The sequence below is a fragment of the Panicum virgatum genome, chromosome 8N (genome assembly GCF_016808335.1).
Source record: "Panicum virgatum strain AP13 chromosome 8N, P.virgatum_v5, whole genome shotgun sequence".
Taxonomy (NCBI): Eukaryota; Viridiplantae; Streptophyta; class Magnoliopsida; order Poales; family Poaceae; genus Panicum; species Panicum virgatum.
In genome coordinates this window covers 34962760-34980224 of record NC_053152.1, presented here as the reverse complement: position 1 = coordinate 34980224, position 17465 = coordinate 34962760, and the positions used below count along the sequence as shown (strand labels likewise).

The 17465-nt window shown below is 46.9% G+C and overlaps 2 protein-coding genes and 1 long non-coding RNA gene across 5 annotated transcripts; 1 reads left to right on the top strand and 2 right to left on the bottom strand.

The window, feature by feature from the left end:
• The first annotated feature begins 1239 nt into the window (after positions 1–1239).
• LOC120685885 lies at positions 1240–1959 on the top strand. Its single transcript, XR_005679826.1, has 2 exons — positions 1240–1403; positions 1682–1959. It is a non-coding gene; the product is annotated as an uncharacterized LOC120685885 (long non-coding RNA).
• Positions 1960–2080: 121 nt separating this feature from the next.
• Positions 2081–3600, bottom strand: LOC120686117. 2 transcript variants are annotated; one of them, XR_005679979.1, is made up of 4 exons: positions 3441–3600; positions 2758–3293; positions 2510–2686; positions 2081–2444 (listed from the first exon to the last, which is right to left on the bottom strand). XR_005679979.1 is itself a non-coding variant. In XM_039968282.1 (4 exons), the coding sequence occupies exons 2-4, from the start codon at positions 2772–2774 to the stop codon at positions 2312–2314; spliced, it is 327 nt and encodes a 108-aa protein (XP_039824216.1). In that variant the 5' UTR covers positions 2775–2886; positions 3441–3600; the 3' UTR covers positions 2093–2311. The 2 variants fall into 2 exon arrangements, 1 of the variants encoding a protein (XP_039824216.1); XM_039968282.1 differs by having other exon boundaries at positions 2093–2444; positions 2758–2886.
• Positions 3601–5524: 1924 nt separating this feature from the next.
• On the bottom strand, positions 5525–16616 carry LOC120686121 (coiled-coil domain-containing protein SCD2-like). 2 transcript variants are annotated; one of them, XM_039968286.1, is made up of 16 exons: positions 16213–16616; positions 10416–10555; positions 9791–9869; positions 9613–9654; positions 9445–9507; positions 8936–8985; positions 8830–8857; positions 8479–8553; positions 8286–8396; positions 8125–8185; positions 7667–7902; positions 7388–7457; positions 7187–7228; positions 6913–6953; positions 6086–6212; positions 5525–5936 (listed from the first exon to the last, which is right to left on the bottom strand). In XM_039968286.1, the coding sequence occupies exons 1-16, from the start codon at positions 16591–16593 to the stop codon at positions 5794–5796; spliced, it is 1689 nt and encodes a 562-aa protein (XP_039824220.1). In that variant the 5' UTR covers positions 16594–16616; the 3' UTR covers positions 5525–5793. The 2 variants fall into 2 exon arrangements, with proteins under 2 accessions (XP_039824220.1, XP_039824219.1); XM_039968285.1 differs by lacking the exon at positions 16213–16616 and adding an exon at positions 12537–13486 and having other exon boundaries at positions 10416–10551.
• Between the last annotated feature and the right edge of the window lie 849 nt (positions 16617–17465).

Genomic DNA, 17465 nt, shown 5'->3' with positions numbered 1-17465 from the left:
AGACGGGTATATGGAAACGAACAAATACGAACGCGAATACAATGGGAATAGGGCGGGAACCGGACACTTACACCGGGATGACACATTAAAAGACATAGCTATATCGTGACACCTTACACATTCAATGATTCGAAGCACAAACCAGCAGCATGTGCATAGCAATTAGCAGCATAGGTAATTAGCCATTAGGCATGGCAGTAGTTCAACGACAGTAATAGGTGTGCCGCTTTTCACTGCCAACCACTTGAGTTGCATCTTCATTAGGCACATAAATCTTTGGCTCAGATCCTGAAGGCGTTGAAGATGATGCTGGTGATACTGACACACCACGAGCAGCATTACTAGCACTAGCACCAGCACCTTCACATGTCTTTCTCTTTAATCCTGTCAAAGAATCAACAGAGAGACCAACCATGAGACTAGAGATCATCACATTACCAATAATGAGACCACAAGTAAAAAAAATCAAAGAGATCCAATCAGACAACTACCATATTCATAATGCTAATCTACTACTAACACTACATGTACAGAGCTACTAGTGCATACCTGAAATGGATCCTCCGCTGCTGCCCCTGACAGAAACAAAAGAGGGTGCCTTCGGCACTAGTGGTGCTGGCAGCATCCATCCTAAGCCCAAGTGCTTCTCCGGCACTGGTGATTTGTGATCGGTGCTTGGCGGCCGACCACCAGCAAGTGCATGGTGCAGGAGTCAGGTGGGGCTATGAGGTCGAACCGTCGTAGGCGCCAGGTGAGTAGACGACGAGCAGCCGGAGCCCGGAGGCACCGTGGGTGGCTTTGCGGGGGTGATGAACGGGCGGTGGCCGCCAGGTGACCATGGTTTTAAATAGCGGGCTAAGGAGTTTAGCGGTTGGACTCAAAAAATAGCTAATAGCGGGATAAATGAGGCTATAGCGGGCTATAGCGGCTAAAATACACACGAGTTCAAATAGCGGACCATGCCTCAAATAGCTATAGCGGGTCATAGCGGAAGCTATAGCGGGAGATTTAAAACCCTGCAGGTGACTCGTGAGGGATTGAGGGGCTGGCGGCTGGGGTAGGGTTTGAGGAGAAATTTCAAGATTTGGGATCAATTACAGCTGCCTTTCAAAATTTAGGACCCAATTTGTGTGCCTTTCAGAATTTAACCCCCATGACACAAATTGATTCAGTTCATGGGTTTTCCATCTATTTTCTCAATTATGCCTCTTTTTCTTTTTCTTTTTGTTTTACAGCCTACCTGAAATTCCAATCTTGCCCCCTACCCCTTGGACACCTTATCCTCTCTCACGATTGAATTAGGCCACGGGCCCCTCATTCTTTCTCGTCCAAGGACAGCGCTCATCCTGGCCGGCGCTCTCCCATCCGCAGCCGGCGAGCTCTCCCATCCGGCGCTCTCCCATGTCGCTCCTCCCTTTGCACCTCTCGACCCCCCCCCCCCCCCCCCCCTCGTTCCATTTTTGGGCATGTCGCAGCCATCCGGAGCCGCAGCAGCGGCGCTAGGGTTAGGCGCGGTCGGGCGGCGCTTGCTGCCTCGCCAGCAATGCTACTTGCTATGCGCCGCCACCTCCCCTTGCTGTGCGCCGCCGTTTCTCCTTGCTGTTGCGCCGCCGCGCTCCCCAGTCCCCGCCCATATTTGACCATGTGATTGAGTACTGATTGTTTTCAGTTTAATATGCAGGTGCCTAGTTCATGCCCCAAGAAGCTTATCTCCCCAAGAAGGTGCCTGGATTGGAAAAGCTACATCTGGGATTAGATGAGGTCAAGAAGAAGATGATAGTGATGAACAATAGGGAGCCTACAATAAATAGATGATGTGCTGCTTGTACTGAAGTAGAATTGATGTATTGTTTCCCTATCATCGAAAGATGTTGTCTGTACTAGTAACTATGCAATAAAATGTGGCCATCTTATAATATGTGTTTTGTAACTGATGCAATGAAATTATCAATCTGTACAGCCACTTTTTCTTTGAAAATCTGACAGCATGTTCCCTTAACATATGCATACGAGGGGAATTTTGACAGCATGTTGCGATAACATATGCACTTGGGGGGAAATTCATACAGCCATATAAATATCCATGCAAACATGAGCTATGTGGCATAACATTCTGAAATTGAAGCTTACAGGTTCCAGTTTCCTGCCAACATATTACAGAATGCATCATAGAAGGTTTTTAAATAAACCAGATAGGTTCTATTGCCTACATATTATAGAAAGCAACCATACAAGGTGCCAAAATAAACCACATAAGTACTGTTGCCTACATATTACAGAAAGCAATCACAAAAGCATAGTAGGCCACATATCATTTTGTTGCCTTCCTTGGAGTGAGCTTCTTTTTGACAGCAGCCTTCTTTCTTTTTTCTGGGGATTTTGTTGGCCTTGTAGGGGTAACAGGGATGGTCAATGCTCCACCTTCCATGCTCAGAGCTGATTGACTGAATAAAGAGAACCAATGTTTAATAATAGATCTAGTAATTTTAAGCTGCAGAAATAGTTTTACCTTCTTGTCACAGGGCCGGGGCTTGAGGTGCCAGCTGCAGATTGCCTCCTTGTCACAGGGCCAGGACTAGATGTGACTTCTCCAGGTTCCCTTGCTGTCTTCTGTTTTTTGGGTGTGCTAGTACTACCATCTCCTTTTCCAGAACCTAATGGTCTTCCTTGCTTTGCACGACTCTTCCTGCAAATATAAATCAGGTGAGATTACAATCACATGTTGGCACAGCATAAGCAAATTTAATTCATTTATACCTTTTTTTTGGGTCCATTCATAGGACACTTTGGTGATGATGACCTGTGACCATGTTTGAAGCAAGTCTTACATTGAACCTTCCATGCACCTTTGGTCTTAGATTCATATCTCCTTTGCTCTCTAAACACCTGGCATTCATCAAATATTCATAATATTCTGGCTGATATGTCCTGGAAGCAGGATACATCCTACCAAAAGTAGGACCTTGAAATTGTTTAACAAATTTTTTCATCAAGTGAAAAAAGCACTCTCTATGCTCAGCCCAAGGGTACACTTGCTTTATAGCATTCTCTATGCCCTTGCAAGCATTTGAACTTATAGCTAAATAAGGTGGGTTGCCAATTGCCTTTTGTAGTTGCTGCAAAAACCAACTCTTTCAGCCAAGTCTTTTTCTAAAGATAACATGGTGTAGCAGCGATAGTATACAATCCATTCATAGCATTTTCGAGGCACATCAACAGAGCTACCATCTTCCATCTTTGCTAAGAACTGAGAAATCTGGATTGACAATCTAAACGCAGCATCCGGGTCAATCCTACCGTGTACAAAAAAAAAAGTACACGGATCAGTAAGTTCAATCCTAATCGACATTTTTCTTCACGGATGCGTCCTTCCCCCAAATCGACCAAACTGAAACTATACGGAACCCAATCGAGAGAGTGATTAGGGAGTGCGGTCTTACTCGGGAGGCACATCAGAGAGATCCATGGAGTCCATTCAGCCTGTTCCAATCGCCCGCATCTGCTGGTTGTGTTCCTCCCCATGAACTCCAGAGGCGGCGCAAGAACGAGAGAGATGAGAGAGAGGAACGGAAGAGGCGATTTGCCTGTGGCTGGGAACGAGTATTGCTGGGAACGAGTATTGCTGGGAACAGATTCAATCGTGAGAGAGCCAAAGGGGCAGGGGTAGGATTGGAAATTCAGGTAGGCTATGAAACTAAAAGAAAAAGAAAAAGAGCATAATTGAGAAAATAGATGGAAAACCCATGAACTGAATCAATTCGTGCCATGGGGGTTAAATTCTGAAAGGCACACGAATTGGGTCCCAAATTCTGAAAGGCAGTCGTATTTGATCCCAAATCCTGAAATTTCTCGGGTTTTGAGGGGCATGTAAGGTGGATGGATGATGGGTTGGTTGCTTGGGCCTGTGTTGGGCTAGACTAGTAGCCCTTCCCGTATAACTCGAAAATGGGATGAATCCGGGTTCATCCCGGATGAAAAGGGGACCCCGGTAATATAGGCGGGATAGACCCTCTCCCATATACCGTCCCGTTTCCTGTTACCCCTGATCCATTTTTGGAATTTTCCTACACTTTTCTGTTTAACCGCAAATATGGAACAAATGTAGAAATACGGCCGGACGGAAATGAGATTTTTTTCCATCTATTTTCATCCTTAGCCATTGCAAGGTGGCCGTTTGACAATCGGCAGGTCGTGGATGGGGATATATGGTAGTTTGATGACCGTTGGGCTAGAAATTGGCGGATTAGGGTCCGATTGGCTCCCTGCACGGCGCTGGCCTGGCTCGTACTAGTAAAGTAGGGAGCCAGACTCCCTCGGGCCAGGCTGAGACCATACAAGTACCTTCTGATTGGTTAATACAGCATGGCTACGCAAGGCAGTGATTGGTTACCCAAATGAACCATGAGCGGAGTAGATTCTTACCTGTGCACAAATGCTGGAAATCTCCGTATCCGACCAACCAGGCTGCGGGAGGTCTTTTGCATCCTGGGCAGGAGTGGTAATGGATCATGACCCTATTGCTCTTTTCACTATTCTAGTTGGTCTTTAATTTTTTTAACTCAAAATTGAATAAAATTAGAGTCCGATTCTTTTAGGACCCGGCCCTTAGATTATCTAGACAGAAAATTAAAACCCTTTACCACTCCTAATCCCGGGAGCCTGGCTCAACAGCTGATGTGAGCAACCAATCAGACAGCAATTGGTTCCCACGAGCCTGACCAGGCCGCACATCCAATCAGACCCTTAGCGTCCGCGTCAGAGACAGGGTGTTAGTGTGATGGCAGAGGGGGCAAGGTTAGTTAACTAAAATTGTGCACAAGCAATTAAGTTGCGAACCGATATAGGATTGCGTTTAAAAACTTATTGTTTGAATGAAACAAATGTGCTCGAGGTGAATTACAATATAATATGTAACTTAAATATTTTATATTTAGAAAAAATAGTATAATCCAACACTTCAAGTACGAATTGCATAGAATTGTACTACTCTAGTGGATTTTTTTTGTCATTTAGGATTCCTCTCAGTTTCTTTCTAAAAGTTGCATATAATTGTACTACAACGGTTCCTCAAGAATTATTTCGAATTACGTTTTCTCCAAAAAAATCAGGATCGAGAATGACGCGAAACACCTGGCGTGCCTAGTTGGTAGAGTTTGAGTTTCTTTATTTACAGAGTTCGAGTGCGGGCTCTTTTTGTAAAGTTTTCTTCCAGTTTTTCCCAATTTTGTTGCCTCTAGACTTTACTCTCTCCTCTTTAATACAACATGCAACTCTCCTGCCGGTTCTGTTTTTTTTTATAAAAAAAAGATCAAGAATGACAATGCTAGATACAGATACAGGATCAAAGCTACCGGAATTCAGAAACATTGGAAGTTGGAAGCAACTTCTATTCTATTTCATCCGTCCCCTCCGTTCTTTGTGACAGTCCTTGCCGTGCTTATTCTGCCAGGTTCAAAAGAACAGCAAAAAGTTCTTCAAAAAATATAAAGAAAAATAACAGCAAAAAGGGCACGCTTGGTGCAGGAACAGTGACGCGGATGCGATGATTGTGTTAGGCACACCGCAAGTACAACACTAGGTTTAACCTGTTGCACCCTTCAAGCTGCTTTTGCAACACAGTAGAGACACAAAGTTATGTACAGTGAGAAGAAAAAAAAAGAATCAATGAACAGTTTGGGACAAAACTGAAAAAGCAAAACCAGAAACATGTTTACAGTGTTCTCCAGTTTCTGTCTGATACACATGGATAACCAAACTGGATTCGATCTGTGTGCTCGCCATTTCCAGAGGCTGTTAGGTCAGATCCTCGACATCGGATGGGTCGTCTTTCGTGAGATTCACCGGGTCGTCTTTCGTGAGATTCACCTCGTGGCGGGACAGCTCCCACAGGAGCTGCTCGATCCCCAGCTTCCTCAGCTCGTGCAGGCCTTGCTCGACTGTAAGAAAATGTGTACTGAGAATGGGAAAAGCAGAATGCACAGGGTAAAATTGAAGCCTAGATTTTTCTCTAAAAAATTGAAGCCTAGAAGAAATCACCCGCAAAGCGAGGATGCGGTTATCTGAGGAGCAATGTACAAAAACATACCATCTACAGCGTCATGTGAAGTTGGTTGCTGCCCGTTTCGATCAATCCACATCTGCAATCGCTCCTCAGCAATATCTTCTTCCACGTTATGGTTTTTCGCCCTTCTCCAGAAATAGATGAGCCAAGCCTGGGTGCCACCAAAATTAACGGCCACAACTTAAAAGCATTAACATTTATGTAGTCTAGACTAGACATCTGGCATGTCATACTTCTTAGGTATACAACCAAAGTGTAAAATATTTTTGTGAAAAACATTTTGCATCCTCATGCAGTTCATTATTTGAAAGGGCGGGCCTGGGCCAGTGGTAGAGCCTACTGTCTGTAACCGGAAGGTCCCGGGTTCGAGCCCTAGCCTCTGCACATTTGTGCGGGAAAGGCTTGGTGCTTAAAACAACTCTTCCCCAAACCCCGAGCAGTGCGGTGGTGCTTAAAACAACCCTTTCCCGGACCCCGCGCAGTGCGGGAAGCCTACGGCACTGGGTACGCCCTTATGCAGTTCATTATTTATCTGCTCTATGGAACTGATTGTAATTGTGATAAATGACACTTTACTTTTCCTTTTTTGTCAAGATACAATCAGGCCTTAGTTCAACAACACAGAACTACTATAAAAAACAACATAGAACTGAAAATCAACACAAAATCTGTTCTGGTCAATTGGAAGAGAGAAAACAAATACTTTATATCTACTAAAAGGTGCAGCAGAAAAGGAATTAGATGTACAAGAGATGGCACGGCAAAAAGCATTTTGTTGGCAACTTGGCACAAAATTAACCAACTTGCTGATTCAAGTCAGAATCTCAGAGAAAAAGGAATAGGGAAGGTACCTGCTTGAACTGTACATCTTCCTCTTCCTCCTTGCTTAAGTCTGCAGAACCAGATTGAGTATTGGTCAAGATTTTTTTTTCTCAAATACGGAGGAGAGCTGCGTATCTTTGTATTAAGGAGAAGAAAAGGTCCAATTACAGTTGGTCAAGAATTAAAGTTTCCTAACATAACAAACATGGTATAGGTTGATGCTACAGACCACAAGTGCTGAAATAACATCATTCTCATATATCTATTAATACGATAGTTAATAGAATAAATGGATAACATTACCGAATGCTTCAGTGAACTTTTCATCCCCAGATGATTTGATATCTGCATATATGAAACACCGAACCATAAACGTCTCAGAAGGGTAATGAAAGAACATTGGTCCATTGATCAATTGATTCTTAACTACATAAATAACTTTAGTGCAAAATATTCTCCGAGCATTGTCAATAACAAATAGGAAGACCAATGAAAGTAAGAGACCTGGATCTGCGGGCCCAGCAAAATTAGAACGATGATGTTGGGCAAGGGCAAAAAGTACCGCATCCTCAACCTCCAAAATAATTAGGAGTATCAGAAAAGTGAATGACAGGAAAAAAAAGGGGTAAAAGGAATCAGAAAAGTGAACGGCAGAAAAAAAAAGGTAAAGGGAAAATTTTGATCTAGAAAGTCTTCTTTGGAGCCAGGCAACCTAAGGTGCTGAGAACTGATGAAAATCAATGCATAACAAATACGGATGAAGCCAAGTTAAAAGATAAGCACCTTCAGGAAAGCTAGTTCTTGAAGTCCTTTATCAACAGCAAGCATGGTTTCTACATTGCCTTCCCCTGCTGTAACAGTCAAATCATGAACAAGCTTGTCTACCTCTTCCAAACCATCACTTCCTGTTTCAGATCCATTCTTAGCTCTCTGTCCAGCAGATGTTACATACTCAAACGGAAGAGGCGCAAGCGAAGACCAGTATTCATGTTTTGACATGGAGATATCTGGATAGATGCCTGCAGAATTGCAAGAATTTAATCAAAATAACAAAGTACCAATTGGTAAAAAAATGTTAGAAAATAAGAAATAAGGTCACTGCTTTCTAAAAAAATTATAAACTAAGGAAACAGAGCCAGTAATGATAGGAATTTTAGGAATGTAGGTCCCCATATATCACATATAACCAGTGTTCTGTTGAAGTTGTTGCAGAAAGAAAAGGTTGTCATCTTTTGAATTACCATATTTAACAGCCAAGCCCCAATAACGGGCTAGCCAACACCTCTTCATGACAACTTCTTCCTGTACAATAATTATGTTCTTGAAATCACTTCCACGAGAAAATAGACACCAATGCTTGATTGCATCTTTGGATAAAAGGAAAACAGATAAGGAAATTAACCATTTCTTCTTTGCTTAAGATCATCCTGCGTGTCATTGTACGTAAGTCTTTTGTTTCAGATTCAGCTTCTTTGAGTTTCTTTACAGCAGCAGATGCCTCTTCTCTTGCAGACTAGAACAGAAAACAACAGTCGTGATAACTGGTAACTGAACTCATAACATTGCTTACTGTAGGGCATAGGTTAGCACCTTACCTGTAGCTGTTTTTGAAGAGTGGCAAGTTCCTCACTTTTACCATTCTTGGATATAAGAGCTTTTCTTATCTCTTGCTGTTTTTATACCAGGAATGTATATGTATCAATATCATGTCATTCTGTAACATCTAGGAGGTAAAGAAACTGCCTGGAGTAGCAAATATTCTACCAAAACTTAGATTACTGTGTTATCGGGCCACTTCATACAATGAAATGAAGGAATTAGTTCCTGCATCACACTTTCAGAATGGAATGTTTCTTTAACAAGTCACAAATGGAGAACTCAATTTCAGAAAATCCAGATGATCACTGTTAATGTAAATAGATAGACATGCAAAATTAATCATGTACCTCCTTTCTTACAAGCATCTCCTCCCGCCTGCATCCATAAGGGGAAGTCACGGATCAAATGATAGGAAAATCATTGTGCAAGATATCCATAATGAATTATAAATACCTTTTCATAAGCTTTACTTCCATAGACAATCCATCGCCAAGATTAGCAACCTGTGCATATTGTAGACAACAAAGATATAAAATGGATATCATATGTCCGATTCATGATTAAATTATCCAATCACATTGGTCACACTACTTCTTAAGTTTTATTTACCCTGAAGGGATACAAAAGCAAATAATTCGCTTAATGAACCCATAAAAGGAAGTGACTATTCTAGTTTAAGCTCAAACCCAGACTGGATGATCTTTCATGTTTGCAGGAATAATTTAAACGTGAGAAAAACTATACTACATTGTGAGAACAGGCTGATATACCCTCTAAATTATGCCCTTATATTGTGAAGCAATAATTTGATGCATGTTGAGAAACTCTTCAAACGCATTATTACATCTCAGATCTCCGAAAGAAGCTGCATAACTATGAATTACAGTATATAGAGTTTTACAGTTGAATGAAGGAGACTCTGGGTTAATAATATCAGAAACTTGAAATGCTAAGCAAAATACCTGTTTCTCAAGCTCCATTGTCCGGGCTTCAGATTGTCTAAGTTTCTCTTCTGCTAGGCCAAGCTGAGTTTGGAAAACAGAGTATTATCACAAGTTTTGTGAGGCGAAGACACTTCTATTTTCTGATTCATGAAATTCATTAGAATACAAGCAAGATTCATAGCACACCTTCTCCAAAATATTAACGTTCTCATCTTTTAGCATTTCAAGCTGAAAAACAAAACCAGCATTTGTCAGATTTCTTCAATGGAATAAAAACACCAATATTATTGGTGAAAGCCTTGAATGGTTCACTAATAGTTCACTACAGAATGTAGAAGGTTGACTAGGAAGCTTTGCAACAAACCTCTTCTGTTATTGTTGAACTGTCATGTGAGTCTCGTGACCGTGTGGACTGGGCGAAAGTGGGATCAGGATAAACAGCCCTACAGCACATTTGAAATATCAAATTTTAATCCCAGCAATCCAGCTACTACTTAAAGATGGACTAGAATTGGTTCACTAATGAAAGAAACTGGAAGGAAGTCAGACTAATTTCCAATTATGATATCAATAGCAGAAGATACTATTCTAATTTAAATATTTATTTATACTTCAAGGAAAACTAAAAATAAAAAAGGTCAGGCATACTTGTCTATGCCAAGAAAAAGACATTGAGGTCTTGTGGGTGGTGTATGAAAAAGAACACACAAAGCAATATTCAAAAGAGAACATCAGTGCAATTTTCTAGGCGCTTAAGAACTGAAGAAAGCATCAATACAGTAGTAATACAGGCTTTTAAATAAGGCTCGTCTCTTATGTACAATGTATGAAAATCAACAATCTACTAATTTAGAAGACCAAAAATTGGTGTCAACTATGAACTGGCGCAAAAGTTCGTTGATAGAATGGCAATGACATCTGTTTTGGAAACAATTGTCAGTATGACAACACAATAGCAAGAGAATTATCTCAAAAGCTTCACAATTCACCTTCTATCCCTAGGTGTCCCATTGGGCATTTCCACAGCTTGTAGAGGGTTCACATTAACGCCAATTGGTGGTGCGAATGTTGACCTTCCTGTTGATGGTGGACGATTCGCTGCAGCCAAGTCCACACCATTCCGACCTAACTAGGTAAAGAGGGACAAAGGAAATAAGGCGCGCCATTTAATAGGACAACTGAAAAAATACATAATCATTCGAGAATGATAGGTTTGCCTCAACATCCGAGATTGAGAGTATTTTGAAAATAAAAGGATAAGTAATCTTATGAACCAAGAATTCACTTCCCCTTCACTTTGGAACCCAACCAAAAAAACCTTTATGTTCAGCGTGATGCATCAAAGATTAAATTCTATCAACAAGAAACATCAAATGGAGCAGCATCGGAGAAAAAGAATGCATAAACAAGAAACATCAAGTGCAGTAACACCATTTTTATTTTTTACTTAATAACAACAGCCCGCATTACCAGTAACTATTGTTGGAGAAGGAAAAACAACATAACACCAAAGCAATGCAGTCAGTTATCAGCCACCATAACCCGTAAATAAGTTGAGAACAGAGTACAGACCCTAATGGCAACTTCAACAACTACATTCTCCAGTGCCACATATGCTCGTTTTTATTTACAAAAATTAAAGCAAAGATTTCCCTAATCTACTCGTTTCAAAATAGAGCCTACGAAGAGCAAAACAATTTGAATAAATTTCCTAACTTGTTTCTATCTTCGTTGAAGCGAAATTCTTAGTTGTTTCAAACGAATTGCTCGGCATAAAAAACGTAGGGTAAAGTCTATTTTTGACCATCCAACTATCACAGAAGTCCGATTTTGGTCATTGAACTACAAAACCGGGTAACTTCGACCATCCAACTATCAAAACCATTCACATTTGACCATCGGACGGTTTTGGCCGGCGGTTTCGCTGACGTGGCGTCCGCGTGGCGGTGGGACCCACGAGTCAGCCTCCACCTCATCTTGTCCGCCTCCTGCGCCACCGTCCGTGCCGCGCCCATCTCCTCCTCCTTTGCCGCCAATGCCGCTCGGCTCGCTGCGCCCTTCCTTTTCCTCCTCCGCCGCAGCTGCTCAGCTCGCCGCGCTCCTCTTCCTCATTGTCCTCCGCCGCCGCTGCTCGGCTCACTCGTCCCCCACCGCCGGCTCGGCCTCCGCGCCCATCCCCCTCTGCCACGGCCACCATTGCTGGCCGAAGCTCGAGCTCGGCGCCCGCTATTCCAGGCCCCCCCCCCTCGATTTCGCGCAGGCATAGGGTTCGCCTCAGTCAGTCCTCCATTTTCCCTAGGATCTAGGCCACCTCCTATGCCTCTACCGACCCTGTCCACGCGCGCCGCTACACATCGCCCCCGCGCCATCGACCTCGCCGTGGACGACCATCTCCGGCCGCCCCTCCTGCCTCCACGCCACACTCACCGTGCTCGCCACCTCCCTGTGCAGCCGGTGCGCCCTACAGGCGGTGGCGGAGGATGCGGAAGAGGAGGGATGCGGCAAGTCGAGCGGCGGCGACGGAGGAGGGAGAGGAAGAGGAGGGCCGCGGCGAGCTGAGCAGCGGTGGAGATGAGGAATAGGAGGGGCGCAGCGAGCAGAGCGGCAGTGGCGAAGGACGATGAGGAAGAGGAGGAGCGCGGCGAGCCGAGCGGCTGCGTGGAGGAGGAAAAGGAGGGCGCGGTGAGCAGAGTGGCAGCGGCAGTGGAGGAGGGGAAGGAGGAGGGGCGTGGTCGACCAAGGCGCGGAGGCCGGCGCGGCCGGGCAGGCGAGCGGGCGGCCAAGGCGCGGAGGTGTGCGCCGGCGGCCGTGGGGAGGCGAGGAGGCAGGCACCGGCGGCCGTGGGGAGGCAGTGGCTCGGGAGGAGGATGGGGGAAGAAGCAGGGAGAGGGAGAGACGACGTGGCGGCTGACTCGTGGGTCCCACCGCCACGTCAGCGAAACCGCCGGCCAAAACCGTCCGATGGTCAAATGTGAATGGTTTTGATAGTTGGATGGTCGAAGTTACCCGGTTTTGTAGTTCAATGACCAAAATCGGACTTCTGCGATAGTTGGATGGTCAAAAATGGACTTTACCCAAAAACGTAAGAAAGCTATCATCTTTGACATTACTTATCGCGGGCGAGTTGCTCCTGCTCCGGTCTCTGGCGACGACCGTCGCCAACGGTCTGGGCAGTGCCACCGCCTCCTCGCCGCCATCCTCGCTCCCTCGGCTACTCCGCCGCCCAACGCTCTCCACGTCAGAATCCACGTTCGCCGCCACCTCAGCCACAACTGGCCTCACGCCGACCTCCCGACTCGACCGCCGGCTCGATGGCCTTGTGGCGGCGGGGGCGATCTCCACCGCTTGCGCCGGAGGCGGTGCGTCCGCGGGCCTCGTCGCGCTCGAGCTCCGCCCGCCGCGCGCCAGCAGCTGCAGCGGCGTCTCCTCTTCCCCCTCCTCCGTGACCACGCGTTTCGCCTCGGCGGGCCTCGGGGGAGGCGTCGCGCCGCGGGAGGCCGGCCTCCGCACGCTCCGCGGGCCCGTCAGCCGCACCAGCGCCTCGACCTCCTCCTCCTCCCCATCCTCGCCGTGCCCGCGCACGCCACCAGCCGGCCGCCGCTCCCGTCGTGCGCCGACGTCCGCGCCGCGGCGAGAGGCGCCCGCTTCGCCGAGGGCGTCGTGGCCGCTCCCGTCGCGGCGCAGGCGGGCGGGGACCTTCTCCTCGTCGCGCCCTCCTCCGGAGCCGCGGCGGAACGGGGAGGACGTGGCTGGGGAGGCGCCCGACGGCGGCACGGGGTGGCGGCGGTACTGCTGGAGCGACGGGAGCGGCGCGTCGAGGATGATGCTGAACTCGCCCGCGGCGCCCGCGTGCGCGAGCATCATCTCCTCCATGCGCGCCATCGCCTGCTGCGCCGCCGCGCGCCGCTGGTCCGCACCCGCGCCGGAGGGGCCCGGCCGCCGCGCGCCGCCGCGGGGCGCGTCCATCGGCGCCGCGGGGTGGGTGGCCGCCAAACAGCCGCCGCGTTGACTTTGGTTTGACTTTTGCGTTTCCGACTCGTGCTTGTTTTCGGCTCCAAGAGAAGCTGCGGACTTGGGCGTTTCGAGGAAAGGCTGGGAGAAAAGGATGGAAAGGGAAAGGTCTGGGTCGGTTTGCACTCCAGTCCGGTTCTTTTTTGCAATTTACGGTTAAGAAAGATAGTTCTTCATTTAGAGTTTTACTGTGTAATTTTTTCTTTTGTTTTGATGGCATTTGTTTTTTGGTATTCTGCTATAAAAATGGCATGAATTTGGTGCAGTTAATTCTTACCTATCTAAGTGGAATTTAGTAGGCTTTTTCAAACACTTGAGTCATCCATATTTTAAGAAATGAAGTCCATAAGAAATCTTGGGGTGAAGAATTGGAAAGTGATGATTCTCCCGAGTTTAAATGTTTTATTAGTAGTAGAATTCAAAGAGCCGATCCCTACTCTTTTGAAGCATGATGATCGACTTTCTAGGGAGCACAAATCGTCAAAGAAATCGGACACTTTTAGAGCATTATGATCTGGATGAATAAGTTTTAGACTAGTGTTTGAGTCTCTATAAAGATTCATTCCCTCCAAAGCAAAAAATGGTGGTTACAACAAGTTGAAGTGGTCAGTTTGAAGAACATAGAATATTGCAGCGTCAGATGCCATCACCACCTTATACTTGTAGACATTTTTTATGTAGCGCTCTTTTTAGGTGAGTCCTATTAATTTGAGTCCTATTAATTTAATTGCTTCGCTAGGTGTTTGTTTGTTTTCACAGTGAACCTAAGAGGTTAGTGTGTTTTCTTGTGTTAGGATGTGGCGGGTGTATATGGGTGTATATAGTACGCATCAATATTTACCTTCCCCTTTTTCATCTTTAAGTCATGCATCGTACCATCTAAATTTTACTCCATCCAATGATCATACTCATAAGACATGGAACTATCTATTTCGAAATTGTTTCAATACTTAACCGTCAATCACCGTGCGGAGGCACCCCCCTACCACTAAACAAGTTGCAAAAGCTAACAAGGATGTAACCTAAATACTGATTTATCCCCGAAAATTTGTTTAGAAGATAAAAACTATCATCAAGGACTTGGACTCATAATTAACTCGCTCCCTGGTTGAGAATTGCACAAAGATGAGGCACTGCCATGCAAAATGGCTGGTTTGAAAGCATTGACGCGCACCAAGTGCAGCACGCGTTGCACTGGCACATTTGTGGCCCCACCTGTCAGTGTGCAGGCAAGCCAGCTCGTGCCCGGAAGAGGTAACCCCCTCGGCCCCTCCCCACAGTGGAGCCTATTCTTCACTTCTGTTCAGGGACCCAATCTAATGAAACAGCCCGCGTCCTGGTCTCGAAATAAAATAGTACAAATTTCTGAAGAGCGCGGTAAATTAATTATTGTGCAATCTCAAGCCAAGTGGCTCATGATTTGTTGTTTTTTTTTTTCAAGGGAGTAAACACTGTCACGGTCGCCATTGACGTGGCACGTCTACTCCTCCATCCTAAAATAAGTGAATTTCTAGGTTTAATGGAGAGAGCAAAATTATTGAAAAATTACATATACAAAGGTGTAATCTTGCACGTTGAAAGAGAGAAAGTAGAAAAGACAACTAACTATGTTGTCTCATATCAGACGTATTTATTTTGGAATAATTTTTTAACTCTAGAAGTGCACTTATTATGGGATGGAGGGAGTATTTTTCTAGATGTAATTCTCTAACAAATCGTTGCTAACTTGTTCTACCCATCGCGAATCACGCCGCCCACGCAAAAGAAGCAGTGGCGTTTCTTTGTTTGGAAGGCGAAGCAGTGACGTGGCGTAGTCACGTAGTGGGCCGAGCAAGCGCTCTGCAGGGTTAAGAAAGCAGCCTAGTGGGCTGCAGGAGCTGGATGTTTCGCAGTCGCTGCGCAGGTGCGTGCGGCCCAGGACGTCGTCGGGAGGCCCAGCAGGCCGTGAGCGGATATAAAACAACTTCCATGGGCCGCCGAATTTGTCGAAGCAGTGGGGAAGGAAGGGAAGGGAACACACTAGCGTGGAGCAGAGAAGACCGTCACGTGCCGCGCGCATGGGTGGACGTCCGCCCCCCGCCCCCCCGATCGGATTCACAAGTCAGTCAGAGCTTCGATTCCTCTGACAACGAATGGGCCCCAGTCCAACCTTCGGATCCCCTTCGGGTTGACCAACCGCCGGCCCGATCGATCCACACCTGACTGGCCGCCGGCCGCCGGCCGGCCGGCCGGCGTGGGGCGGCACGGCGTGGCCTAGCGGCGGACTAGAGGGCTCTGGGAGCTACGGCATTTATGGTTGGGCCGCGTTGACCGCGCGGGAGGGTCGGCCGCCTTGGGATGCGCGGAGATTAAGTTTTCGGGTGCCCCAAGCGAGCTTGCCGCGCGCCCTCGCCGGCCGTGTCGCCCGCGTCGGCGCGTCGCCTACCTCGATCGGGCCAGTTAAATAAACAATCTCGCCTTCTGACTCGAGCTAATCAGCCATAGTAAACAGATTAATTAATTTCTACTGCATCACGGGGTAGATCACCTCCGATCCCACAGTAAAAGGTAGCAGTAATTTTGAAGATCACACGACAGACGCGTGAAAGGGAAAGAAAAAAAAAAGAGATGATATTGAAATTAGGCTCCATCGTAATGCTAGCTCGCCGTCGGACGGCAAGGAAAGGAACGTTTTTTCCTCGACGACGACGCTCCAAACGGACGCGAGCAGAAGACGCAGGAGACATGGGAGAAGAGCTAGCGCAGGGAGATCGACGGGGAGTGAGTGCATGATACCTTGGGCAGGGCGAAGCCAAAGTACTTGTCCTTCACGCCGCCGCCGCCGGCCGCCGCGGCGTGCAGCGGGCTCCGTCCGCCGTACCCGTACGCGCCGGCGCGCAGGGGGCTCCTCCCGCCCCCGTACCTGCCGCCGTTGCCGTCCGCCGCCCAGGCGTCCGCAGCGTCGTAGCCGCCGTCGTCGCCCTGCGGGAGCTGGCGCGACATGGCGTGCGCCATGGCCGCGGCCGCGCGGGCCTTGGACCGCGCCGCGAGCGGGTGCACGGGCGACGCCGCGGCGGGGCCGAGAGGGTGCGCCGGGGACGCCGGGGCCGAGTACATCCCGCCGCCCGGGGACCGCCGCCGCCCGTACGTCGGGCTGCCGGCGCGGCGCCAGTCCATGCCCGGGGGCTCGAGGAGGGAAGGGAGGGAGGGGATCGAGCGCGCTCTGCTGCGACAGCGAGCTCGCGGCGCGTGCGCTCGCTGCAGAGAGGTTGGCTTGGCTACTTTGCTGGGACGGGGACGGGCCGCACTTTGAGGATGCTTTCGCATTAATCTTTGGGCTCAGCCTCAGGGTAGGCTACTCTCTCTCTCTCTCTCCCTTAAAAAAGAAAAAAAATGTTGGCTCAAGGCTTTAGGTGAATATAAAATATTTTTTTGGAAAGGAGTGGTCAATTAATGACTGCTGAGGTAAGCAAAGTGTTCAGTGAGCCCTCGCCGACCAAAATTTGGTTTGTCTTCACCATGAACGCGTTACATGGGTGCAATCGTGTACTGGAACTGTGAGAGTGAAAAAAAAACGGGAGCTCCTATTTATCTTCTGGTTGACAGTTAGCTAATACATCTTTGTTCCAATAACAATATATATATTACGAGGCCCAAACGGCAAACGGCCCAAAACAAGCAGCGGTTGACCCACGAGGCCACGACTTCACCCACGACGCAGCAATGCAGCAGGCAGCAGCGTAGATGATTTTTACTGAACAGAAAAGTAACATAGATGAGTGTACATAACGCCGTGAGCTTATGTCCTTAATAAAATGACGTGGGTATCGATTTATTCATCACGTCTACATGGTAATATTTTTTTACTCGCTCTCAATGATCTAAAATCGGTGGTTTATACTTATCTTTTTGCAAAATAAAATTGAATAAACGCTGAGCTCGAATATTCAACATTAAAAATACTAGAGTCAACATTTTTGCAGATGTAGCTCAACATTTTGAATACACGAGTTCAACACTTCACTAGATAATGTTGAAACAGTATATAT